A 27,945-nucleotide genomic window follows, 5' to 3' on the forward strand; every position below is an offset into this window, starting at 1 on the left:
ACTGGATCATAGCTGCGTCACACAACTATGTTAGACTACATGACGTTTTTTGTATTAAACGACATGTAGCTCTGATACAGCAAGTAAGCTGCGTCACACAGCTACGCAGCTGTGCTCTGTGACCTACTTCTATAAATAGATCTTTTTCTCACGTTTGGAAAAACTTTTGGAATGATTCTGAAACCCTAAAAAACACGCCCTGCAGCCACATTCTCCTCCAGAAGCTCTTTTGAGTTCGTTTGAAGGAGAATTGCTATTAGATATTAATTCTAGGTGAATCAAACTAGAAAAAAAGAGAGAAAATTAAGAAACTAAAGAACGAACATTTAAATTCTTAGTGCCGAAGCTTCTGGATTGCCTTAACCATCGTTCGTTAAGGCGTTAAAGCCATAATACAATCCTCAATCTGAGGATTAGGTAATTCCTTTACACTTTTGTGTGTTTTTGTTTATTGATTATTCATTTTAGCATTGTTTCATTAGTTTAATCTTAATTGAATTGTATTCTGTTCGTTTTTGGTCATTCGAGGTTGTCCTAAAATATATTTAAATAAAAAATGCTTTAAACAAATAATTTAAAATAGAATTCGGACCAGAGCAGTTGCGTCACGCAGCCATTAGATCCGTAACGGAGCTGGCAGTTGCGTGACGGAACTGTTCATATCCAAAATTTCATTTCTTTACTCAGAACAGCTACGTCACGCAGCTATCGGACCCGTCACGCAACTGTTCTTCCAAAGAACAGCCGCGTGACGCGACTGTTCTAGGGTCCCAGAAACAATTTTATTCTTTCGAAAAAATAATAATTTTTTGTACAAAATAAAATTCAATTTTTTCAATAAATCCGAAGATAACCAATTATAAACAGATTGCAATTTAATTAAGTTTAGAATATTAAAATGTAATTATGCATGATTTTGGTTTTGGGTTTTTGGGTTTAAATTTTGAATCGAGTAGAATGTAGTTTTAGGTTCGGTTTGTGGCCCGCCTTTAACCATAAGGCAAGAGCGGGTCTTTTATTTATTCGATTTAACTGCTTTGGTTTGGATGATTTGGATGATTATGGATGCAATGATGAAATTTGATTGGGACAATTAATTAATTTTCCATATAAGAACTCGGTTCGATTCATTCGGGTTGGGTTTATATAAATAAATAAATTGGCTTTTCTAACTAAAATAAATTAGAAATCGTAGGTTAAAAGAGGCTGGTTTTTTCGGGCGTCGGCTTCCAATGGGCCGACGTACCCAATTCCCTTACCCAGAATCGTATTGGTGTGCCTGACCAGTGTTAAATAGAATTGGGTTTAAAATGGAGTCATTTTTATAAAATAAAATTGGAAACGGTCCCATTGCTGAAAAAATGGGTGGTGACTCAAATTTTTTATAAGACCAATTTATCGGCATCGTGTCCAATAAAATATTTTGTGACCACTATTCAAAGTAAGATCACTTTCCACATCAAAAACAAAAAAGAATGTTTTTTGGGTCGCTCGGGGGCAGTACGAAAACAATACTAACCATGGATACAGGAAACTCTGGAGAAACTATTAGGGAAGGAAATCAAATTAAAGACCCTCAATTGAAACTCTTTATGGAGTCAATTCAAGGGCAATTTAGATCCTACAACAGCTTCCTCCAAGATATGAGAGAGGAGTTGCAGGAGATTAAAGCTGCCCAAAGTTCAAATGCAACAAGAGCTCGTACAACTAATACTCCACCAACTAGATTTCAAACTCTCGAAGATGAGGAGGTCGATAATTCTGAAGTTGGTATAGTTGATGGTGATTTGGGATGCATCAAAATGAAGATTCCAGAGTTTTATGGAAACAACAAAGCAGAAGAGTACCTTGAGTGGGAAAGGAAGGTTGAGCAGATCTTTGAGTGCCATAATTACTCGAAGGAGAAGAAGTCTCACCTAGCAGCTGTTGAATTCAAGGGGTATACAATGTTCTAGTGGGAACAATTATTGTTGAAGCGAAGAAAGAAGGGAATGCGACCTGTGCCACAATGGGAGACCATGAAAGATTTGATGCACCAGAAATTTGTCCCAGCCCATTACTTTAGGGACTTACACAACAAATTGGCAAGATTGGTGCAAGGGGGCAGAAGTGTGGAGGTATACTACAAGGAAATGGAGATGTGCATAGCTAGAGCCAAGATTGAAGAGGCTGAAGAAATTACTATGTCCAGGTTCCTTGGAGGATTGAATAGTGAGATTGCTGATGGTTTGGAGATGTATCACTATAATACAATAGAAGAAATGGTAGATATGGCAATGAAACTTGAAAGACAGAAAAGGGGAAGAATCACCAATAAGTATTCCAGCAATACCGGGGGATCAAAATGGTCTAAAGGAGGTGAAAGAAGAGATGTCAGAGGTAATAGTTCCCAAAGGGCAGAATCAACTTCAAAAAGGTGAATAGGTTGCCCAATCTACATTCAAGGTTAACAAAGGTACTTCTAATCCTATAATCCCTTCTGGAGAGATTAAATGCTTTAAATGTTTAGGGAAAGGGCATATTGCGTCTCAATGTCCTAATAAGAGGGTTATGATTGCTAAGGTTGATGGGAATATTAGTTCTGAGTCTGAATGTTGTGATAATAATGATGAGCCACATTTGCATGATGATGATAATGATAATTTGGATGTGGATGATAATGATAACTTGTTTGCTGAATATGGAGAATCTCTAGTTGTTAGACATGCTTTGAACATGCATGTTAAGGAAGAGAGTTTTGAACAGCGAGAGAACATATTTCACACTAGGTGTTTGATTAGCAGGAAAGTGTGCATCCTTATTATTAATGGGGTAGTTGCACTAATGTAGCTAGTGTAAGTATGGTGAATAAGCTGCACTTGGCATGTGTTAAACATCCTAAGCCTTACAGGCTATAGTGGTTGAATGATTGTGGGGAGGTGAAGGTGACACGCCAGGTACTTGTGCCATTTTCTATTGGATGGTACAAAGATGAGATCTTGTGCGATGTAGTACCTATGCAGGCAGGCCATCTGTTGTTGGGAAGGCCATGGCAATATGATAGAAGGGCATTACATGATGGGTTCTACAAGTGATACTCTTTGGTTCATAAGGGGAAAAAGGTGACTCTTGTTCCATTATCACCTCAAGAAGTGTATGCTGATCAAAAGAAAATGCTTAAGAGAGAGAGAGAGGCGTCAGCTTTGAGGGAAAATGGGAGTGAGGCTTTAAGTTCTAGAGAACAAAAGAGTGTTAAGAGTGAGGTTGGGAAGAAAGAGGCCACAAAAGATACCAAATAGATTAATGGCCCAGTGGTGAGTGAAACACCGAGAGGGGAGAGAAAGAAACACAATTTTTATGGGAGAGCTAGAGAGGTTAAGTCTGCTATAGCCTTGAGGTAGCCCATGTTGCTTCTTAGGTTCAAGGAGACTTTGTTTTCTAACAATGACACTAACCTTGATGGATTACCTTCTGTGTTTGTTTCTATGTTGCAGGAGTTCAATGATGTCTTTCCTGACGAATTGCCTAATGGATTGCCACCTTTGAGAGGGATAGAACATCAGATTGACTTCATTCTCGGCTCCACCATTCCGAATCGACTAGCCTATAGAAGCAATCCAATGGAGACAAAGGAGTTGCAGAGGCAAGTTGATGAGCTTATGGAAAAAGGATTGGTGCGAGAGAGCATGAGCCCTTGTGTCGTTCCAGTACTTTTAGTACCCAAAAAGGATGGTACATGGCGAATGTACATTGACTGTAGAGTGCTCAACAAAATCACGGTAAAGTATAGACACCCTATTCCTAGACTTGATGACAGGGCGACTTACTTTACAAAAATAGATTTAATGAGCGGTTATCATCAAATTAGAATGCAACCAGGTGATGAGTGGAAAACTTCTTTCAAAACTAAGTATGGCTTGTATGAATGGTTAGTGATGCATTTTGGATTGTCTAATGCACCTAGTACTTTCATGAGGCTTATGAACCATGTTTTACGTGCTTTCTTAGGAAAATTTGTAGTTGTATATTTTGATGATATACTTGTTTATAGTAAGTCTTTGAATGATCATATTGAGCATGTTATGCTAGTATTACAAGATTTGAGAATTGACCAATTGTATGCTAAGCTTAAAAAATGCACATTTTGTATAGATAGACTTGTGTTCCTTGGTTTTGTTGTGAGTGCGTAGGGTATCGAGGTGGATGAGGAGAAAGTGAAAGCTATTAAGGAATGGCCAACGCCGAAATCAGTTTTAGATGTGCAAAGTTTCCATGGGTTGGTGAGTTTCTACTGACAGTTTGTATAAGATTTCTCTTCGATTGCCGCACCACTCACGGAGGTAATTAAAAAGGAAGTTGCACTACAAAAAAAATGCCATTTTGCGACCGACAAATCGGTCGCAAAATGGCCAATATCGGTCGCTAATTTCATGTAGCGACCGATTTGAGACCGACAATTGTCGGTCGCAAAAATACTGGTCGCAAAATAATTTTGCGACCGATGAGACAATCGGTCGCAAATTAGATACCGATAAAATCGGTCGCAAAATTGAATAATCGGTCGCAATTTTTGGTCGTGGTTTAATTGGAAATTCAGTCGCAAATTTGGTGGCAGAATATCGGTCGCAATTGTTTTAAATCGGTCGCAAATCGGTCGCAAATAATAAATTCATAATTTTTACTTTTGGTATCAAATCGGTCGCAAATCGGTCGCAAAAATGAAAAAAAAAATAAAAAAAATTAAATATTATTTTGAAACCAAAATATTTCTGCACCTGTGAAAGTTGACATAAATGCATATATATCACACAACCTATTCAAGAACAGTATAAAAATGTAACTTTTATTGTTCTGAACAAATTAAAATATGAAAATACAAATGAAAAAATAAAAGTCCAAAATCAAATCTATATATGCTGCTGCTCATCTGCAGGATCCGATGTCGGATCTCCCGATGTCGGATCGCCGGGAGGAGTACCTGCTGGATGTGATGTAGCGCCAGGAGGGGTGACCAAGGTATCGTCTGCAGCATCGGGATCAGGAGCCGATAGTGGCTGCTGCTGAGACGTCGAAACATGTCGGTCTGTAGCAGGCGCAGGATCAGAGGGAGAAGTACCAGCACGGTGCTCACCGGACAGCCGCATCACATGCGCTCTAAGCTCTGCAATCTGTCTCTGCTGATCAGCAAGCTGAGCCCGTATATCATCATCACAGTGCGAGTCACTCTGCTCCGGCTGTCGTGCTGCGCTGGCTGTAGAAGCGTGAGCTGCTGAGCCAGTGTAAAACTGTGATGCCTGAGACCCAATGCCGTATACCTTCCTCTTCTTCTCGCCCCCTACAGCCTCGAGATAAAGCGCTACCTCGTCAATTCTTGACTCAGCTTCGGATTCATCGGTCTGAGAAGTAACAATACGCTCCCGAGCTGTAGTATAGTTCTCCTGAAAACAAAAAATTAATTAATCAATGCAATTGCAAGCTTTATTATATTCAACTTTGTACATCTTCGCAATGATTAGAGGGTAAATGTAAATATTATTCATTGTTACTTACATTGACGCTCAACGCACGTCTGTCGACAAAGGTATTACGATCGTGGTCCTTCGTGTGAGTGTATGTAAACACCTCCATCGGTGTGGGCTCACGACCTAATTCTTTAGCCTGTAATGAATTTTTATGCATGATATATTAATATATATAGTGTCCTTTCATTAAACATCAGTTTCTTATAAAGGGACTAGTTCACTTACTAATAATCGAGCTGTCTCTATAGCAGATATAGATCCGCCTGTGTGTCGCGAAGGTCCCAACCCCCGAACTAATTTTTTTGTCCGATAAAAATTATCAACCATTGAATGGCCTTCAGGCAACATTTCTTTTGCTAACTGCACAAAATCATCGTAACACCTTTCTGAAAAATGGTGCTCCGCTTTCATGTGTAGTAATCGTGCAACAACAGACAGAACTGAATGATTCTTGCATCCAGGCCACAGTTCACTGTTAGCTGCACTTAGCATGTCAAACAATTGTTGTGCTGCTACGTTTGGCGATTCCTCCATATTATCCCATTCACATTGTACTCTACTCGCATCGATTACCATATCATTGCATTGATTACCATACAGAAATTGATAAGGCTGAACTTCTAAACTTACCGGAATGGAGTGGCTTGATCCACTGGCAACTCGAGCTTCACCATGATGTATCCATTCGTAATAATTTTCCACGAACCCATGTTTGCACAAATGAAGTTTCACTATATCGATGTCTAAGAAGGCTCGATTTCGACACTTCTTGTGATTACATGGACACCTCAACTTATTACCATCCATAAAACTGGGATTACCAACTGCAAACTGTATAAACGCCTCCAATCCTTGCAGAAACTCTTGTCTTAATATCTCATTGACCTCGAACCTCCAGTACATCCAATCTCGATTATTTTGCATTTTTTTTTACCTAATTAACAATGTGTTTATAAAGGGTCGTGTCATGTAATTGCATTAGTCTAAATCATCCTTAAAACATGCACCTAATGTAATGTTCAATTTACAATACTTATAAGTAACTAAGGTTATTTCTATAATAAGGGTAACTATATATAAATGTAAAATCACTAAGTTCATTTATTGAATACAAAGACTACTGTAATAAAGGTAAGTGTACTATTCTACATATTGAATTTTTGGGAAAAAAATTCGGCAGCATTTCGGCACAACACAATTAAATCTCAAATACAAAAACAAATCAATAAACACTTCTATATCATACCAACATTCTCCAAAGGCAAAATGGCCACTACTAGGCCTCCAATCCAAACTCATCATTCATTTAAGTCAAAAACGTATTTAAGAAAAATAACGACAATAATATAAAATAAAGAAAAACACAGCCAAAACTTCTCAAGAAAGAGTTGCCAATAATTAAGAACATGTAATAACCTAAACACACAAAAAATTATTTATATACATTCCAATTATTCTTCCAAAAAAAAAAAAAATATTGGAGCAATTAGTTTTTGTACTTGTTATTATTTTTGTTCAGTACTTTCACAGAGTTAGTTTGAAACACCCCGAATTTTTATTTTCGAAACCTTTGAATTTTTATTAAATCAAAAATCAGAAATTTTGATCGTGTGGGCTACAATTAGAATAAAAATCCCAATTCGAGCCCAGGTTTGCGAGTTGGGCCTAAGCCCAAATATATCATCAGAAGTTTCGATTTGAAAACAGTTAAAATTTTCAAGAAATAATATGAAACTCCAGCAATTTAATCTATTATGAATATATATAAATTAATTAACCCAAAATCAAATATCATTACTATTAATATTTTTAATTTTTATTGAGTAAATGGAGAAAAAGTTAAGGAACCTAAGTAAAATAATTAAAAATAAATCGAACCGGACCCAGAAATCAAATTAATTTTCGAAACCACACGAATAACCTAAAAACCAAGAAAAAAAAAAACCAGATAACAAAACAAAATCGAGCTAAATCGCTGAATTGAATCAAACCGGTTCGAATCGAACCGAAATGACCCAGATTCTTCTAGAATCGCCTTTCTTTCTCTTTTCTTTCTTCTTCCCCTTCTTCTTCCTGGCACGCGCGACAGCCCCTCCTCTTCCCTTTCCTTTTCGCTTCCGGCCACCGTTCGACAAGAATGAAGTGGCGATCGATTCCTTTGGCGATACTGGGCACGATTCCAGTCTTCCCTCGCTCCGATCGAACCTTCAGTGGCGCGGATATGGCTTCCTCAACTTCTTCGCGACGCAGCTGCAACTCCGGCGAGATCGAGCGATTCCGGCGACGTGAAGCTTCAAGGTGAGCTCCGATCGACTCCTCCATCCTGTGTGAACGTTTTCCATCCAAGAAGCGACGGTTTTAGTGGAAGAAATCGAAAACACCATGGCCGCCGGCAAGGAAGGGACTGTCGGGCTTGTTTCGGCCAAACGAGCCACTAGTTCAACAAACCGATTGTAGATTTGGAATCCTCACAAAAATTGGAGTCGGGTGGTTGTAACCCTGCAACTTTCTGGACACTCGCGACTTTTCGGCCACCGTGCACGGCGGCGGGCGGCGGCGGTCCGGTGACCGGCCGGCGACACTCCGGCGAGGCCCCGAGAGACAGAATGTTCCTCTCTTCACGCTGATCACGGAATCGTTGCCCGATTCTCAATTGGTACGTTCTAAGATTCAACTCTTAATTTTTGTATATAAAGAATTAATTGAGTAACGAATTTAATTGAGTTATTAAATAAATTGAATTGAATAATAAGAAGTTAGGTTATTGGAATAGTTTAAATATATATAGACAGTTATGGTCTTTTGTAAATATATTAGGTTGGAAGCTTGTGAATTTAATTGGGGGATTTATAGGAGAATTCGAACTTAGGATTCACTTGTTAGAAATTGTGATTATATTAGGTTGAGTATATAATTTAAAAATCACTATTCAACCTAGCTAAATATATTTAATGTTGAAAATCTAGGACATAAGTCATTTTGGAATAATTGTCATAAATCGAAACGTGAAGGACGAATCGGAATTAATTAGTTAGATAATTAGATGATCGAATCTAAATAAATAGTAGTTATAAATAGTTACTGTTAAAAATGAGTTTTAACAGCTTAACAATTTAATTACCATAAGTTTTTAGTTTGGTCGGCTTATGACTTAACAAATAATCTTGTATGAGTATTGTTGTTTTGGAAGGAGGATGGGATTTTAAATTGATTGATTGCCCGACGGATGGGCTGTGTGCAATGATTGATAAAGATATGATAATATTGCGATATCTGAGCAGGTAGATAGTCCAATTTTTAGGGGAGGTGCTGCCGAAATTTCGATAGAACTTAGATAAATTTTGATTAATAACATAATTAATAAGTCTTATTTAGATTAGTTCTATGATTTGGTACATAATAAATATAGGGCTCTGATTAGTTATTGTCTTTATTATTCATTTAATCATTCACATCTTTATTTATTTATTCTCATTATTATTGTTATTATTGTTATTTATATTATTATTGTTGTTTATTGTTAATGCTATTTATTTATTTATTTATTTATTTGCATTAATTTTGGATGTTTAATTGTGCATCGCATTACGATGTCTAATTGATTAATATGTCTGCATTTAATTGAAATGTTTGATTACTTGTGCTATGAATATACTATGCCTTGTTTGTGTGGAATTGGGATGAAGTGGACCACCATGGGTTTGTGAGGACGGTCTGTGATATGGATCCTGATTATGATATGATATTTGACCGTCGGCCGGGAAAATGGGAGATCGGCGCCCCCGTGTGCACCTGATGATATGGGTTATATAGAACCACAGGATGGCCTCTTGTTGTTGCGCACCTGATAATCTAGATTTGATTGTAGCCCGCAGGGTGGCCTCCTGTTGTGAGCACTTGATGATCTAGATTGGATGGAGACCACCGGGTTGCCTCCTGTTGGTATGGAAAAGAAAAGAGAGAATGGAAATACAATGAGAGGACTGGTCAGTGAGGATTAGACCAGTTGGCCGTATGGGGGATCGGCTCCCTGGTGCACATGTATGAGAGGGCGAGCCATGTGTGAGGACGGCTCGTTGGGGTTTCAGGTGGCGCCACTGACTAATTTCCACGTGATGTGATTATATGAAGATGTTTATGATTGTGAGTGCTGGTGATATGCCATTTGTGTGACTGGCTGAGTGAGCATATAACTAGTCGGATGACTAGATTAATATGTGTACACATTTGTGTGACTGCGTGTGTTGTGCAATAATTATTACTCCTTAGAAAACTCACATGTCTTGTTTGATTTTTCAGGAAGTAGGTTTTTCCTTTAATCGGATTTAGGCTATGTTTCTTCGGCGTAGGGCAATAAAGAATTTTTCCTAGTTCCATAATTATTTTGCTATGTATACTAACAGTTAGTGACTCCGCAGTTGTAGGATTTGTATACTTTTAATCGTTTATTATTATAAATGTGATGCATTGTTAATTGGGTCCGATCTGTGGAAATGTTGTAACTGATAAATTTGGGCCGAAATTTAATAGAATCTTGAGATTTATTTTTCTATAAATATAGGCTGAATGTTTTAAATATTATATTGAAATCATAGATATTAGTGATTTAGGCTTACTACGGGCCTCGGGGGCCTTAAGCTTACCTGGGCCCTAGTGCCGGTCTGGCCCATAGAGACGGGTCGTGACAAAGTTGGTATCAGAGCTTAGGTTAGGGTTCTAGGACACAACTGCGGAGTATAGGAAATTTCTTTATGTTGGGATCGGCCGTAACCAACATAAGGAAAGAAGCTTGGGAATTTCCTTCTTAGGGAGGGTGGACGCACTGAACCCTATGAAGGAAAGATCCATACCTGTTGTGTAAACCAATGGTCCATAGAAAGAAGTAATTGAGGATTAGAGTGAAAGTAGTGGACAATAGGATGAACCCATCGCAATACCTATAAGGGCCAGAGTTGGTAGCAAACTTTAGGTGAGGGAATAGAGTAGTACCTGGACGGTAGTGGATTGGCCTGATCACCCAATACACTACCTTTCATGTGATCTCTATTCCTATCGGGAAGTATGAGTGTGTAGAGTATAAGAGGATTGTCATTGGTGGAACAGATTTATACACATAGGAAGTAATCTTAAGGTAACTAGGAATATCTGATCAAATATTTAGCTCAACTACTGAATTTCTTTAGAGTTTATTCAAAAATATAAACCTTTTTATTATTATATTTTTATCTTTTATTTACTTGATATTTAAATTCGACGCCCCATTTTGATTTTAAATTAAATTATGTCGTGATAAATAATTAAAAAAAAAAAAATCTGTGTTGATAGGTATTAGATAAAGGTGAATATTTAAGATAGGTGATAAATGCTAAGTTGAATTATTGGTGGTTAGATAGATCGCGATTAATGATGATTAGTAGACAAAATAATTAATAAGAATACTCTCTTATCCTTAACAAATTAATAGGCAACATTAGTAGAATGGAAGGTTATCAAATGAGATTTAGGTTGTGAATGGAAATGCAAATTACTAAGAGATATTATTATGAAAGTTAAATTTTCGTGATGATTATTAAGGCGACATAAGGAATAAGCGCTGGAAAGAGAAATTGATGGTTAAGTGGAAGGAGTGAAAATTTTTATAGGAGTGAGATAGCTAAGGGATGTAGTGATGAAAGAGCTGTATAACAAATGAACGAATCTATAGTAAAGATATTATGGGGACAATCGAATTTGTATAGATGAGAAACAAAGACAATTATTTCGAAGTGCCATATGATATAATAGACAACGGAAGTCGCAAACGATTTTTCTTAAAGTTTTGAATTAAAGTAATAAGTTTTCGAATTTTTGCCCAATAAGAGTTTTAGTAAGTATATATGTAAATTAAATGAGATAATTTTTATCACTATAAATAAAATCAAATTTCAATTAATCGCTCTTTGTAAGATTATATGCTTGGTTTTCATGAAGGAATGTTTAAATTTTCAAATGAATTATATAATCTTGAATATATATATATCTCTACACATATAAATGTGCAACTTACTGCTAAACCGGTTTTAAGATAAAAATTTTATTCAAAGAAAGACTTTCTCAAGATTTCAGTAGCTGTCTGAAGATAGTAATTGGAAACTTAGGTAATAAGCTTAAGGTTCTCATAAACTTCAGCCAGGTGACACTAAATAGGATGGTTGGCGATCGAATTACAATTAGAATACCTGACCCTTTTCTTTCCTCGGTTCATATTCTTCACTCTTGAGCTGTGTCCTTGGTATTGGAAGTAATTTCTTATGACTTTGAAATTCCCTATGTGTCTATTCTTACTTTCTCCTACTAGATTCCAATTCGAGGACGAATTGTCTTAAGGGGGGGAGATTGAAACACCCCGAATTTTTATTTTCGAAACCTTTGAATTTTTATTAAATCAAAAATCAGAAATTTTGATCGTGTGGGCTACAATTAGAATAAAAATCCCAATTCGAGCCCAGGTTTGTGAGTTGGGCCTAAGCCCAAATATATCATCAGAAGTTTCGATTTGAAAACAGTTAAAATTTTCAAGAAATAATATGAAACTCCAGCAATTTAATCTATTATGAATATATATAAATTAATTAACCCAAAATCAAATATCATTACTATTAATATTTTTAATTTTTATTGAGTAAATGGAGAAAAAGTTAAGGAACCTAAGTAAAATAATTAAAAATAAATCGAACCGGACCCAGAAATCAAATTAATTTTCGAAACCACACGAATAACCTAAAAACCAAGAAAAAAAAAAAACCAGATAACAAAACAAAATCGAGCTAAATCGCTGAATTGAATCAAACCGGTTCGAATCGAACCGAAATGACCCAGATTCTTCTAGAATCGCCTTTCTTTCTCTTTTCTTTCTTCTTCCCCTTCTTCTTCCTGGCACGCGCGACAGCCCCTCCTCTTCCCTCTCCTTTTCGCTTCCGGCCACCGTTCGACAAGAATGAAGTGGCGATCGATTCCTTTGGCGATACTGGGCACGATTCCAGTCTTCCCTCGCTCCGATCGAACCTTCAGTGGCGCGGATATGGCTTCCTCAACTTCTTCGCGACGCAGCTGCAACTCCGGCGAGATCGAGCGATTCCGGCGACGTGAAGCTTCAAGGTGAGCTCCGATCGACTCCTCCATCCTGTGTGAACGTTTTCCATCCAAGAAGCGACGGTTTTAGTGGAAGAAATCGAAAACACCATGGCCGCCGGCAAGGAAGGGACTGTCGGGCTTGTTTCGGCCAAACGAGCCACTAGTTCAACAAACCGATTGTAGATTTGGAATCCTCACAAAAATTGGAGTCGGGTGGTTGTAACCCTGCAACTTTCTGGACACTCGCGACTTTTCGGCCACCGTGCACGGCGGCGGGCGGCGGCGGTCCGGTGACCGGCCGGCGACACTCCGGCGAGGCCCCGAGAGACAGAATGTTCCTCTCTTCACGCTGATCACGGAATCGTTGCCCGATTCTCAATTGGTACGTTCTAAGATTCAACTCTTAATTTTTGTATATAAAGAATTAATTGAGTAACGAATTTAATTGAGTTATTAAATAAATTGAATTGAATAATAAGAAGTTAGGTTATTGGAATAGTTTAAATATATATAGACAGTTATGGTCTTTTGTAAATATATTAGGTTGGAAGCTTGTGAATTTAATTGGGGGATTTATAGGAGAATTCGAACTTAGGATTCACTTGTTAGAAATTGTGATTATATTAGGTTGAGTATATAATTTAAAAATCACTATTCAACCTAGCTAAATATATTTAATGTTGAAAATCTAGGACATAAGTCATTTTGGAATAATTGTCATAAATCGAAACGTGAAGGACGAATCGGAATTAATTAGTTAGATAATTAGATGATCGAATCTAAATAAATAGTAGTTATAAATAGTTACTGTTAAAAATGAGTTTTAACAGCTTAACAATTTAATTACCATAAGTTTTTAGTTTGGTCGGCTTATGACTTAACAAATAATCTTGTATGAGTATTGTTGTTTTGGAAGGAGGATGGGATTTTAAATTGATTGATTGCCCGACGGATGGGCTGTGTGCAATGATTGATAAAGATATGATAATATTGCGATATCTGAGCAGGTAGATAGTCCAATTTTTAGGGGAGGTGCTGCCGAAATTTCGATAGAACTTAGATAAATTTTGATTAATAACATAATTAATAAGTCTTATTTAGATTAGTTCTATGATTTGGTACATAATAAATATAGGGCTCTGATTAGTTATTGTCTTTATTATTCATTTAATCATTCACATCTTTATTTATTTATTCTCATTATTATTGTTATTATTGTTATTTATATTATTATTGTTGTTTATTGTTAATGCTATTTATTTATTTATTTATTTATTTGCATTAATTTTGGATGTTTAATTGTGCATCGCATTACGATGTCTAATTGATTAATATGTCTGCATTTAATTGAAATGTTTGATTACTTGTGCTATGAATATACTATGCCTTGTTTGTGTGGAATTGGGATGAAGTGGACCACCATGGGTTTGTGAGGACGGTCTGTGATATGGATCCTGATTATGATATGATATTTGACCGTCGGCCGGGAAAATGGGAGATCGGCGCCCCCGTGTGCACCTGATGATATGGGTTATATAGAACCACAGGATGGCCTCTTGTTGTTGCGCACCTGATAATCTAGATTTGATTGTAGCCCGCAGGGTGGCCTCCTGTTGTGAGCACTTGATGATCTAGATTGGATGGAGACCACCGGGTTGCCTCCTGTTGGTATGGAAAAGAAAAGAGAGAATGGAAATACAATGAGAGGACTGGTCAGTGAGGATTAGACCAGTTGGCCGTATGGGGGATCGGCTCCCTGGTGCACATGTATGAGAGGGCGAGCCATGTGTGAGGACGGCTCGTTGGGGTTTCAGGTGGCGCCACTGACTAATTTCCACGTGATGTGATTATATGAAGATGTTTATGATTGTGAGTGCTGGTGATATGCCATTTGTGTGACTGGCTGAGTGAGCATATAACTAGTCGGATGACTAGATTAATATGTGTACACATTTGTGTGACTGCGTGTGTTGTGCAATAATTATTACTCCTTAGAAAACTCACATGTCTTGTTTGATTTTTCAGGAAGTAGGTTTTTCCTTTAATCGGATTTAGGCTATGTTTCTTCGGCGTAGGGCAATAAAGAATTTTTCCTAGTTCCATAATTATTTTGCTATGTATACTAACAGTTAGTGACTCCGCAGTTGTAGGATTTGTATACTTTTAATCGTTTATTATTATAAATGTGATGCATTGTTAATTGGGTCCGATCTGTGGAAATGTTGTAACTGATAAATTTGGGCCGAAATTTAATAGAATCTTGAGATTTATTTTTCTATAAATATAGGCTGAATGTTTTAAATATTATATTGAAATCATAGATATTAGTGATTTAGGCTTACTACGGGCCTCGGGGGCCTTAAGCTTACCTGGGCCCTAGTGCCGGTCTGGCCCATAGAGACGGGTCGTGACAAAGTTTTTATGCATCAACTACGTATACACTGATTTTAAGATATTTACAATTAGTTTTTGTAGTTTGGAGCATATATTGAAAACTGAAAACTCTTAAGTACACATCGCATTTGCATATTTCTTTTATATTTCTTTTTCGATTAACTTGAATAAAATGTAAAATATTATATAATAAAAAGAAAATTGCTTTCATTTTCAATCCCATAATATTTATATTCTGTATATTTGAAATGACACTTGCTTTGAAACTTTGAAACTTTTCCGAACTGGTTGCAGACTTTGAAATGGTCTACTAAAGTATCTATCAAAGTTTGATTAAATTTTTTTAATAATTTAATTATTTCGGTTCAATTTTAAACTTTGATGAATTTGTGAAAGGTATTTTATAAGTTATTAAAAATTAGATCACTTATTAGATTTGAGAAATTTTGATGGATAAAATGAGTTTATTTTTTTATACATTCAACAATTTTTTTAGTAAATAAATGTTGAAATAAGAAAAACTACTAAATGTTAATTTCACATTTTTCATTAAAAGTCCTAACAAAAAATATATATAATAAATCAACCACAATATATTTAGAACCTTTAAAATATTGTTTTTCTCTCCTAATAACAACTGTAAAAATCATTCTACTATATATTTACAATAGTTTTATATGTATTGATTACTAGATTTTATATTAATAAAATAGAACTTTAAAGCAAAAAGAAAATGCAATTTTTAATGAATAAAATATTTTTTTAGAAAAGATAAATAAAAATAGAGATTGAATAAGGAAAAAAATTTGGCGTTCTCACTAATCACATTCAATTTTGTTGCTAAATTTCATTATCACCCATCGGTAAAATTGCAGAAATTAATGTAATTTGAAAATTAAAATTTTTATCGCTCGATATCACTCGAATGTATCTCCAAATGTCGTTCTTCCTAAATATTAATGGCGCGTTCTATTTTATTCAATTCAATTTAGTCAAATTTGTATGATAAAATGATATTTATCTATTTGCTTGGATATTAACGGTTATTAATTTTATATATAGCAACAATTTTTAAATTTTTTTTCGTTTTTTAAATAAAATATGTAACAATATATAATTACGGCTTTTTGTTGACTGAAACTCTCAATTTTTAATTTATTTAAGTTGCATATATATATGTTAAATTAAAATAAAAAAATAACAACAACAACATTAACAATAATACTAATAATAATAATAACAAGTACATTCACAATAATAATAATAATAACAACAACAACAACAGTAACAATAATACCAATAATAATAATAACAACAACAATAACAATAACAATAATACTAATAATAATAATAATAATAACAATCACAATAATAATAATAATAACATTAAGAATAATAATATTAATAACAACAACAATAATACTAATAATAATAATACTAATCATAATAATAACAACAACAATAACAATAACAATAATACTAATAATAATAATAATAACAATCACAATAATAATAATAATAACATTAATAATAATATTAATAACAACAACAACAATAATAATAATAATAATAATACTAATAATAATAATAATAAGAACAGTAGTAATAATAATAATAATAACAATAATAATAATAATAATAATAACAATCACAATAATAATAATAATAATATTATTAATAATATTAGTAATAATAACAACAACAATAATACAAATAATTATAATAATAATAAGAACAGTAATAATAATAATAATAATAATAATAATAATAATAATAATACCATAAAAAAATTCTAATCGCAACTCTATATACAAAATCAACCATAAATAAATACAATAAAAACAAATAAAATCGAAAAAAAAAAAAATTGGAAAAATTAATCGCAAAATAAAACTAACCTCAGATTTTCGCAACAGGCTGACCGGAGTGCAAAGCGAGCGGGGCTGCCGGCGTCAGGCGAGCTGGAACAGTGTCAGGAGGGGGCCGGAGTGGCGCTGCGGACGGAGGAGAGGAGAGGAGAAAGGAGAAGAGAGAAAGAAGAAGAAAGAAAAAATAGAGGGCCCGACGCTTAAAGCCCTAAATTTTGCGACCGACATATCGGTCGCAAATGTTATAACTATCGGTCGCAATTTTTAATGAGTCGACGTCGTTTGACTAGGCTCAAAATTTGCGACCGATTTGCGACTAACTATATCGGTCGCAATGTAGTCTCCAATCGGTCTCAGAACTTTGGCCCATTTTTTACGCGCGAAGTTTTGCGACAGAAGAACATTTAGTCGCAAATCGGTCGCAAAATCGGTCGCAAATCCGTAGTACAGAGGTCGCAAATCATTAACCATTCTCGCGGGAACTTTCAGCGCCAAATTTTGCGACCGGTGGCTTATAAGTCGCAAATCGGTCTCAAAATTGCGACCGAATTAAGTCGGTCGCAAAAATCGGTCGCAATTTTGCGTTTTTTTTGTAGTGTTGGGTTCAAGTGGGCCGAGGAACAACAGAAAGCATTTGACACGCTTAAAGGGAAGTTGACATTCGCTCCTATACTTTCTTTACCTAATTTTGAGAACACCTTTGAAATTAAGTGTGATGCTTCTGGTGTAGGAATTGGAGCAGTTTTGATGCAAGAGAAGAAGCCAATTGCCTACTTTTATGAAAAGTTGAACGAAGCACAACTCAATTACTCGACCTATAATAAGGAGCTGTATGCCTTGGTGAGAACTTTACACGTATGGCAACACTACTTATTGCCTAATGAGTTTGTCATTCATATCGATCACGAAGCCCTAAAGCACTTGAAGGGTCAAGGTAAGCTAAACAAAAGACATGGTAAGTGGGTTGAGTTCATTGAGCAATTCCCTTATGTAATTAAGTACAAGCATGGGAAAGATAACATTGTTGTTGATGCATTGTCCAGAAGATATGCTTTGCTTACTACTCTTAGTTCTAAGTTGCTAGGATTTGAGTCTGTTAAGGATTTGTATATGTCAGATTCTGATTTTGGCAATGTATATTTGGCATGTGAACATGGAGCATTTGATAAATTTTATAGACATGATGGGTATTTGTTTAGGGGTAGCAAACTTTATGTGCCTAAAAGCTCTATGCGTGATTTGCTTGTGCTTGAGTCTTATTGTAGGGGATTGATGGGACATTTTGGGGTACATAAGACTTATGACATGTTAAATTAATGAACATTTTTATTGGCCTCATATGCATAAAGATGTCGAGAAAGTTTGTGATTCTTGTCTTGCTTGTAAACAGGCCAAGTCTAAATCTATGCCTCATGGCTTGTATATGCCTTTAGCAGTTCCTAGTACACCTTGGGTTGACATATCTATGGATTTTGTGCTTGGTTTACCTAGGACTAGGCATGGTCGAGATAGCATATTTGTGGTATTTGATAGATTCAGTAAAATGGCTCATTTTATTCCATGTCATAAAACTGATGATGCCATTAATGTTGCTGACTTATTCTTTAGAGAGGTGGTACGATTACATGGGATACCACGGACCATTATTTCTGATAGGGATGCTAAATTCCTTTCACATTTTTGGAAAGTTTTGTGGGGTAAATTAGGTACTAAATTACTTTATTCCACTACTTGTCACCCATAAACAGATGGGTAAACTGAAGTTGTGAATAGGACTTTAGGAACTCTACTACATGCTATTGTGGGTCAAAATCTAAAAACTTGGGAAGATTGTTTGCCATTTATTGAATTTGCGTACAATCAGAGCATATATTCTACTTCGGGTTTTTCTCCATTTGAACTTGTTTATGGATTTAACCCACTAACTGTTTTGGATATTGTTCCTTTACCCTTACATGAGCTTTTTAGCTTAGATGGTGATAAAAAGGCTGAATTGGTGAAGACTTTACATGAGAAAGCTCGAGCAAATATCGAAAAGAGGAACAAACAGTATGCTGACAGGGCAAACAAAGGAAGGAAGAAGCTGGTGTTTGCGCCTAGAGATTGGGTTTGGGTGCACTTTCGGAAGGAGAGGTTTCCCAACCAATGGAAGTCTAAGTTGGATGCACGTGGAGATGGTCCATTCCAAGTCTTAGAACGCGTCATTGACAATGCCTACAAAATAGATTTACCTAGTGAGTATGGTGTTTCCACTACTTTTAATGTTAGTGATTTGTCTCCTTTTGACATGGACACAGATTTGAGGACAAATCTTTTCGAGGAAAGGGGGAACGATACAGATCTGCCACCACTCGTCAATAAAGCTCAAGGAAGCATGGAGAACAACGTAGGAGATCCGTTGGTGCTTCCTAATGGACCGATTACACGAAGTCATGCCAAGCGATATGGGGCAGCCATGTCCTCATATGTTCTAGTCCAAATAACACAAGAGCTTCATGGTGTGGCATTTAACAAGTGTTGTGAGGAACTTGAAGGCATTCCTAGGCTTCTTACAATGTTAGAGGCATGTGCTGACGGTGTGGCACGCCCGTGCTGAGTAGCACACCTTGGGGGTGCTAGAGTCTGCCTCTTGTAGCACGGGGTGCTAGGTAGCACCCCCAGGGCGTGCTAGTGTTAACGCGTGTCTTTATGCCCCCACCTGATCCGATGAGGATACAAGGATATAGAATGAAAGGTTAATGCTATCTAAAAGTCTTTTAATCTAAGGATTTAAATTAAATCGATTTTAAGTTTCTGGTTGCGTCAGAGCTGCGTCACGCACCTAGCAGATGCGTGACGGCACTGTCACCTAAGTCACGCAGCTCGGATTTGTATGACGTCACCAAAAATGATTACATAACGGTTTTTTTATTTTGCCCGAGCGACACGCGACACGTGGCTGTGATCCATAAAGGAAGCTGCGTCACGCGACCATCGGATCTGTCACGTAGCTGTAAGTTGCGTGACGCAGCTATCCTCTGCTGCCCTACTTCTATAAATTCATCTTTTCTCTCATTTGAAGGGGTTGGTTTTGAGGGCATTCGAAAAACACACTTTCAGCTACATTTTTCTCTAGAGACTCTTCTGAGTTCATTTGAAGAAAAACTGCCATTAGATATTAATCTAGATAAAAACAAAATCATAAGAAAGAAAAATCAATAGAGAAAAATATAAGTATTTGAATCCTTGGTGACAAAGCTTCTGGGAGGCCTTAACTCTCAATTGTTAAGGTGTTTAAGCCATTTACAATCCTCAATCTAAGGATTAGGTAACTCCTCTAACCTTTCTTTGTACTTTTTTTTTATTTTTGTGGTTTTAGTAGTTTAAACTTCTTTAGACTATATCTTGTTCATCTTTGGTCATTTGAGGTTGTCTTAAAACATATTTGGATAAAAAAAATGATCTAAACAAACCATTTGAAAAATGAGCTTGGGCTAGAGTAGTTGCGTCACGCAACCAATGGATCCGTAACGGATCTGCAAGTTGCGTGACAGAACTGTTCATATCCAAAAATTTTATTCCTATACCCAGTAAACAGTTGCGTCACGCAACCAACGGATCCGTAATGGATCTGGAAGATGCGTGGCGGATCTATTCTTTTCCAAAATTTCATTTCCATACCTAGTGTTCTATTTTCCAGATTGTGGATCTAAAATAAGTTTCTAATGGATCTGGAGTTCCAAGGACAGTTCCGTCACGGAACTATTAGATCCGTCACGAAACTAGAAGATCCGTGACACAACTGTTCTAAGGTTCCAGAAATAATTTTCATTTTAAAAAAAAATGTAATAAATTTTGCACAAAATAAAGTTTAATTTCTCTAATAAATCCGAAGATGTCCAATTATGAACAGATTGCAATTTAATTAAGTTTAGAATGCTAAAATATAATTTTGCGCATTTATTTGTATGAATTTTGCAATTTTAGGTTGAATGAAAAATGAAATTAAATTTATGGATATGTTAGTAATTTGCATGTTTAGGATTAAATTAAAAAAATAAAATGTGATTTATGTGCTAAATAATGATTATGCATGATTTTGGTTTTTGGTTTTTGGGTTTAATTTTGAATCGAGTAGAATGTATTTTAGGTCCGTTTGTTGCCCGCCTTGAACCATAAGGCAAGAGCGGGTCTTTTATTTATTTGATTTAATCGCTTTGGTTTGAATGATTATAAATGTGATAATTGGACTTGATTGGGACGATTAAATAATTTTCCATATAAGAATTCGGTCCGATTCAACTGGGTTGGGTTTAAGTAAATAAATAATTTGGCTTTTCTAACTAAAATAAATTAGAAATCATAGGTTAAAAGAGGCCGGTTTTTCCGGGCGTCGGCTTCCAACGAGTCGGAGTACCCAATTCCCTGACCCAGAATCGCATTGGTGCGCCTGACCAGTCTTTTTAATAATTTGACCTTAAATAAAATTGGGTTTAAAATGGAGTCACTTTTCTTTATAAAATAAAATTGAAAACGGTCCCATTGCCGAAATAATGGGTGGCGACTCAAAAACTGTTTATAAGATCGATTTATCGACATCATATCCAATAAAATGTTTTATCACCACTCTTCATAATAAAAATGTTTTAAAATCACTTTCGATAAAAATAATAAATTAGAAAGGATGTTTTCTTGTCCACCCGGGGGGGGGGGGGGGGCGAGGTACGAGAACAGATTGGCGACTCTACTGAGGATTAGACCCGCTAATCCCCGGTTATTTTTAATTTGTCGGTTGTAATTAGGAATTAACTCTAAAAACCTACGTTTTCTAAAATTGGAAATTAAATTGGTTAGAAAGCCGTCGGAAAATTCTTTAATCGTCCTTATTTGTTTATTTGCTTTCCTTTATTTTTCTAAGTTCTTGCATCCATGCTGCATTCCTTTCTTCTCACCACTTTCTACCCGAAATTATCCCTAGGTATTGTTGTTAACTTCGAAGGTGGATCCAGCCTAAACCTTGCGTTTTAGGCACATCCACCCAAGAATTAGCAATTTTACCAACCGCAAGCCTATTACCTTGAAAGGTGCGTCAAAAGGAGTAGGCCCACGTGAAAGCCCGAATCCTGTTTGCAGAATCCAGACCTTGTAAGCCCAATGGACCAAAGCCCATGCATGTAGTTGAAAGCCCTAGTCACTTCCCCATAAGGAAAACCTGAGTCTGTTTGTTGTTGTTCTGTCGCATTCATTCCGAGAGTTTATATCGCCAATCTCAAAACCCCCTGCTGGTTGTTGAGATTAGACCAAATCCTAGGAAACAGATAACGGAATTCGTGTGCAGGAGAGATAAGGTTGGAAGGCATGCATTTCCCAACTCTCGTTCCCTGCGTGTTATAAACTGTTCATATGCTGTGACATTCATGCATCACGTGATATTTCTCGTTTCTGCCATGCATTAATAAGAGCTAATTTTCGGTATGGACGTTTGATCTTGATTTTGAGAGTGGACCTCTAATTCGTTTTGAATAACATAATGCAATCGTTTATAGTGAATTGATACCCAAAAGAAAAAGGAGTCATAAGGGGGTCGCGATTCCTTTGAATTTCCACATTTCTCGCATTATTTGAAAGTAAGCGTGAGATTGCAAAAAACTTGTCATTAATCTAAATAAGATCCTGCTTGGGACCATCTGTTCCAAGGCAAAAAGTAAGGACACAAAAACAAAGTTAATAATAAGAAATATCCCGCTTGGAAATTCTTTCATTCTAACGCAAAAATTAGGGACTTGAGAGAAAATAGCCGACTGTAAAATCCAAAAGGAACAGTCGACGACAGATAATGCCAGAAATGTTTGAGTACAAAGTAAATTATTGCTATGTTATTCATACCGAATTTAGGTCCAATCGTCAAAAACGAGATCTTATTTCCATACTGTTTATTAGCACATTAAATTTGCATTTCTCATCCTATGTGCCTATATTCTGCATGCATACATGAGGGAGTCATATCTTCATTTCACTCATCTTTTTAAAAAAAAAAAATTAACAATTAAAAAGGTCAACTTCTTTGCCTTAGTTCAATGTTTTAGTCTCTACATGTTGATTTGCTTTATTTTGCTTGTTGAAATAGAAGTCTTGAATAATATACCATGATTAAGAGATTTAAATAATTATATGTTTTATGAACTTAGGTATTAAGGTATTAAATATGACATATGAAATTTTTCTTTAGCAAATGTTAGTCTTTAGTTAACTATCTGGACATTACTTTTGGTTTAAGAGAAGCATGAATCCTAATTTGAATAAAGAATAGGAATAAAAGGGAAACTAAAGCCATAATACATGTATATTTCAAATCAATAAAGGATGAAGGTATTATAAAAAAAAAAAAAAGAAAGAATAAGATAGAGGGAATAACGGAAATCCGTTCTAAAACAAAGTGGTACGGAGCATAAAATGCAACCACAAAAGAACTACAAAAGTGAGTAGTGGTATAGAGCATAAAATGCAACCACTTTGTGAAATAGAACTAGGTTACCTAAAAATGCCTTGAAATGAGAAACAATACATGTGTGTTAAACTTGTCCTAAATACTTCCTATTTTGCATTCTAAAGGAAGGAGGATTGCCTATCTTATGTTTTAAGTTTGCCTAGATTTTGTATACTTTAGATTCTATTTGCTAGATTGAAATTTCAGTTATCATATTCATTTGTACTACTTGGTTCATAAACACTTCAATCTCTTATCTTTGATAGATTACTTAAGAAGTCTAAATCAACGAGTAAAAATAAACATGATCAACATGAGTTCAAAAGAAAGATGAATGTTTTTGCTTAGGGACAAGCAAAGAGCTAAATGTGAGGGAATTAATAGCCTCGCAAAGTGGACAATTTTGTTATGTTATTATCGCATAATTTGCATGATTGCATGTTTGTTTTTTTTTTACAGTTTACGTTTTCTCGTGTTTTTTTTGTTTTAAAGTGATTGTAGGAATACAATATGAGCAAAGGAATGAAAAGGCTTGCTTTTATAAAAAAAAAAAAAATGTAAGTTTCCGTCCTTAGTTAAATAATCCACTTTAATGTGCTTTTATTTCTTAATCCAAGGGCAGGAGTCCCAAATGCTAATCCAGCAAATAATTTCGAAAGAAAAGATTTGTTGTTGTCTTTTGCTGTCTTTAAGTGCAGAAAACAGGAATCAATAAGAAGAGAACCGATGGAATTATTTATTGAAAAGAAAAAGAAAAAGGATACAATGATTAGGAGTTCATAGCCCTCCGAAACACAGGAAATTGAATAAAAAGAAAAGCAGCAGCAGCAGTCATCACAGTGATTGGATCATCAAACACCGACCCCTCCAAGACCCAGTTTCATCACTGGGAATAAAACCAATCAGCATACTCGGGCGTCACGGTGTCATGCATCACCTCCTGACCCATGTACCAGGTGTCCGATTCTGCCAACGATCAGCTAGGTTGGTCAACAGACTCTGCGTCATGGGACCGCTTTCAAAGTTATGGACTCTGGGAATGCACTAAACGCCACTATACTAGCGGTTGACTTTGTCTGGAAAGTAGGCCATGGAATGATCAAGACTGGCATATAGCACATAATTGAGGTTCATGCTCCCGGTAGTGACCTGTCCAATCCTCCACCAAGGGCAAGTCCACCGAATCACGGGGTTATCTCCAAAATCAAAGTGTCCTCGAGAACGGGTGCGAAAATTGGCAAGACTGATACGAAATCGAGACCACTCAACCATAAAGCTCAAGGAAGCATGGAGGGCATCTAAGTTTCTCACATTATTGAAAGCACATGTTGAGTTGGACACGTTTTCTACAGTAACTTTGACTTGAAGGCTTGTAGAAGCACGCCCATGCAAGATAGCACGCCCCAGACCGTGCACTCTACTGCCTCTCGCAAGGGAAACTCATGCATGCGCGCACGCCAGTGCCAATTAGCACGCCCCAAACCGTGCACTTCTCTGCCTCTCGCGAGGGACACACAAACATGCGCCCACACCCGTGCCAATCAGCACGCCCCAGGCCGTGCACTTCTCTGCCTCTCGCGAGGAACACTCATACATGCGCGCACGCCCGTGCGCCTTGGCACGCCCTGGACCGTGCAACTGTCTGCCTCTCATTAGTTAGTTAGCTTATTTTGTGTTTTTGCAATGCTAATGGGTTGGGCCTCCAATATTCCGTCCACCCTTGAACAATTAGCCTTATTTTGATTAGATTTAGTCAATCTTTAGTGGATTTGGATTAGATCTCCAAATCCTTAAGTTGTTATGATTTTATTAGTCTTATCCTTAGTTGGTTTAGATTTGCTAAATCCTACTCCTTAGCTAACTCTAAATCCTTTAAGGATCTGGACCTCTTAGATTAGTATAAATAGCTTGTTATTTTGTAATTAATAAAACAATTATTCAATCAATTAAAGAGAGATTTTCTTCTTCCATGCCTTTGGCGTGTTCATGTTTTTAGAGAGTGTGAGATTGCATTCTTCTAATTGCATCAAGAATCAAGGTAAACTTATCAATCTAATTATGGCGTTTATCTTATTCTTTTTCTCTATTATTGGTGTTCTTGCTTCTTTAAGCTTTGGGTGCCATAGAGAGGGGTTTAGTTTGATCTTGGATCTCTTCCAAAACTTGTCATAGAGTTCATGAAATTTATTTTCATTGGGTTCCGCGTCAAAGACCATAAGTTGGGATTGAGCGAGCTAGGACTGGAGGAATCATGCTCAGTTTATCTAAAGCCCAGGCTTGCAGTAACATCGGGCAACCCTGATGGTGAACGTTGAAGTTGGTGACCTGAAGGGCAATGTCCCTAACCCGGCACATGGTCTCTCCCATGATCATCATAAAGACGGTGTGATGATACACCTGCATGTCTCGGACGACGGTCAGTAGTTGAAAATCTCCAATTTCAGGTTGGCGATTTTTCATAGCATACATGTTTAACAACAGGAAACAACAAGCCCAAACCCAAGAGGGGTTCGCATCCATGGACAGAACCCTATTCAGGAAAGGCTCTAAGGGAAGGCCTTGGTCCGGATCTATTCCACCAGGAAGGTAAACCGAACATAGAACAGCAACTTCGGTTAGATCATATCTCGGGCCTGGGATAAAGTTGGAGTTTCATCTTGTTCAGGGTGGTGATCCATTATGGCGCACATCTCCTCGTAGGTCGGCGTCACTTCAAAATCATCAAATCAAAAAACCATAGTATTGGGGTTGAAGTGCCTTGAGAGCCAGGACAAGAAACCATGGCCAGGCTTCAAGTCTTTGAAGTATTTCAGCCAGGCTAGTTGATTCAGGGGGTGGATCCCCCATAGGTTATCAGGAAGTGATTGAACAAAAGATGAGACTTGATTTCTGAAAGTCATGGAAGAAAAGGGTTGTTAAAACAGTTTGTTTCAAATGCGGTGGAATGATGAGGGAATGAAGAATGGAACTCTGGGAAAGACCTTATTGGGTTGAAAATGATGCTCATCACCAGTTGGCCGGCATCTGCTTTCGGTGGTGATAGGGTGCAGATTCGCCAGTACAAGGAATCAAATAGGAAGAAGTAGCGGTGGAAGCATCTGGATATACAACAGATACGCAATTGGCATCCGAATAAAGCGGTAACTTTTATTTTTGTGTCAATTCTAGCTTTCATTTTATTGTCTTTTGTCAATTTTGGAATAATGTAGATGGGCATTTATGCCCGTGTTAACAAGGAGGACCATCCTTGCAAGTGAGTGGGATGCTTCCTTTTTGTTTCTGTGGTTTTGTTTTCTTTATGCAGGAATAAAGCAAAGTCTGAAAAAATATATATATCATAAATAAAATCAAAATGCCTACAAATAAAATAAATGTGCAGAAACCAAAAGAAATGTAAATAATACTGTAATGTGCTCAAAGGAGCTACAAAATATCAAAAAAAAAAAAATCCAGTCAAAAATGAGGAGAAGCCTAACATCGCCTCCGACTGGGACCAGCTACCGCCTACCTGACAGAAGGTGGTGGAGGTGGCGGAGCATCGTCAGACGAAGCTTCATCATCATCATCCTCCTCTTCATCTGAGAAGTCTAAGGGAATCCCCTCAACCTCCAGTCTGGTGCGGAGTCTGTCATTCTCCATTTGGAGACGAGAAATAGCAGCCACCTGGCGGGTCTGATGTCTCCGTAGCTTACTAATCTCTAACTCTTGGGAAATAAAAAAGGGAAGAAGGGTAAGAGAAGTACACAAAGTAAGAAAGCAAAAAGCAAAGAATAAAAGAACCATACCATCTCGTGGTGCTCCGGGTACAGTCTGGCAATATAGGTTCGGGCAAAGCAGAACCTCGATATAGCTCCTGATACCTCTGAGCAGGCACCTGCAAGTGAAGAAAGGCACTCAATGAAGAATCCTCCAGGTAAATATTTCTAACTTAGTAAATTCATTTTTATACTTACATGTGTGGCATTCTTCGGATCCAGCTGTAGCTGTGGCGGAACCTGCCTGAGATCAGCAGGAATAGCAAGGGTCAGTCCAAGCCCCAGAGTAGGATCCAAGGTAACCTCCATGCCCGGAGGGAAGGGGATATCACCTAGCACGACACCCGTAGGCCTGGCAGGAGCATCAGTCTCAGCCTGCGCCCCATAGAAAGTAGGAGTCCAATGCCTCTTCTTATCCTACAACAAGTCAGAGAAACCCAGTTAATTACTCGGTCAAAGTGTTGGGATAATTAATGATGAGGACAAAAGAGTTATCTGAGAGTACTCTCGGACATCTGGAAGTCTGGTCCTCAGCTGGGTGGAGAGATAGGAGGCATAATCGCCAGGCTCCAGAAAATCATCGGCTGGGAAGCCACCATACTCCAACAACCTATCCTCTGGAGTCATCCCCTCCAAGGTGCACATGTGGCGAGGGGGAGCAACAGGCACTCACCTCTGGGCTGTGGTGGTACGGATCTCGAAGACCCTCTCTCCCAGATAGTACCGGTCCAGCCAGTAGCCCTGAAGTAAGACTCTGGACCGGGTAAGGGCCTCCGCTCAGACTCGAAGGGCATAGGCTGTCCAAGCATCTCCCTCCCATGGAGTCAGAAAGAACTGCAAAATAGAAA

General features: G+C 37.1%; 1 protein-coding gene across 1 annotated transcript; it reads left to right on the forward strand.

Moving 5' to 3' along the window:
- Positions 1 to 1,991: 1,991 nt before the first annotated feature.
- On the forward strand, positions 1,992 to 26,428 carry LOC149496803 (uncharacterized). The gene is made up of 9 exons (XM_089719927.1): positions 1,992 to 2,416; positions 2,580 to 2,787; positions 4,170 to 4,259; positions 17,588 to 17,810; positions 17,892 to 18,010; positions 18,142 to 18,163; positions 18,313 to 18,573; positions 18,658 to 18,925; positions 26,356 to 26,428. Exons 1-9 carry the CDS (start codon positions 1,992 to 1,994, stop codon positions 26,426 to 26,428), a joined length of 1,689 nt encoding a protein of 562 aa, XP_089576053.1.
- The last annotated feature ends 1,517 nt before the right edge of the window (positions 26,429 to 27,945 follow it).

This window comes from Jatropha curcas, chromosome 4 (genome assembly GCF_041381405.1).
Source record: "Jatropha curcas cultivar XTBG-Jc1 chromosome 4, XTBG_Jcur_1.0, whole genome shotgun sequence".
In the NCBI taxonomy this organism is placed as follows: domain Eukaryota; kingdom Viridiplantae; phylum Streptophyta; class Magnoliopsida; order Malpighiales; family Euphorbiaceae; genus Jatropha; species Jatropha curcas.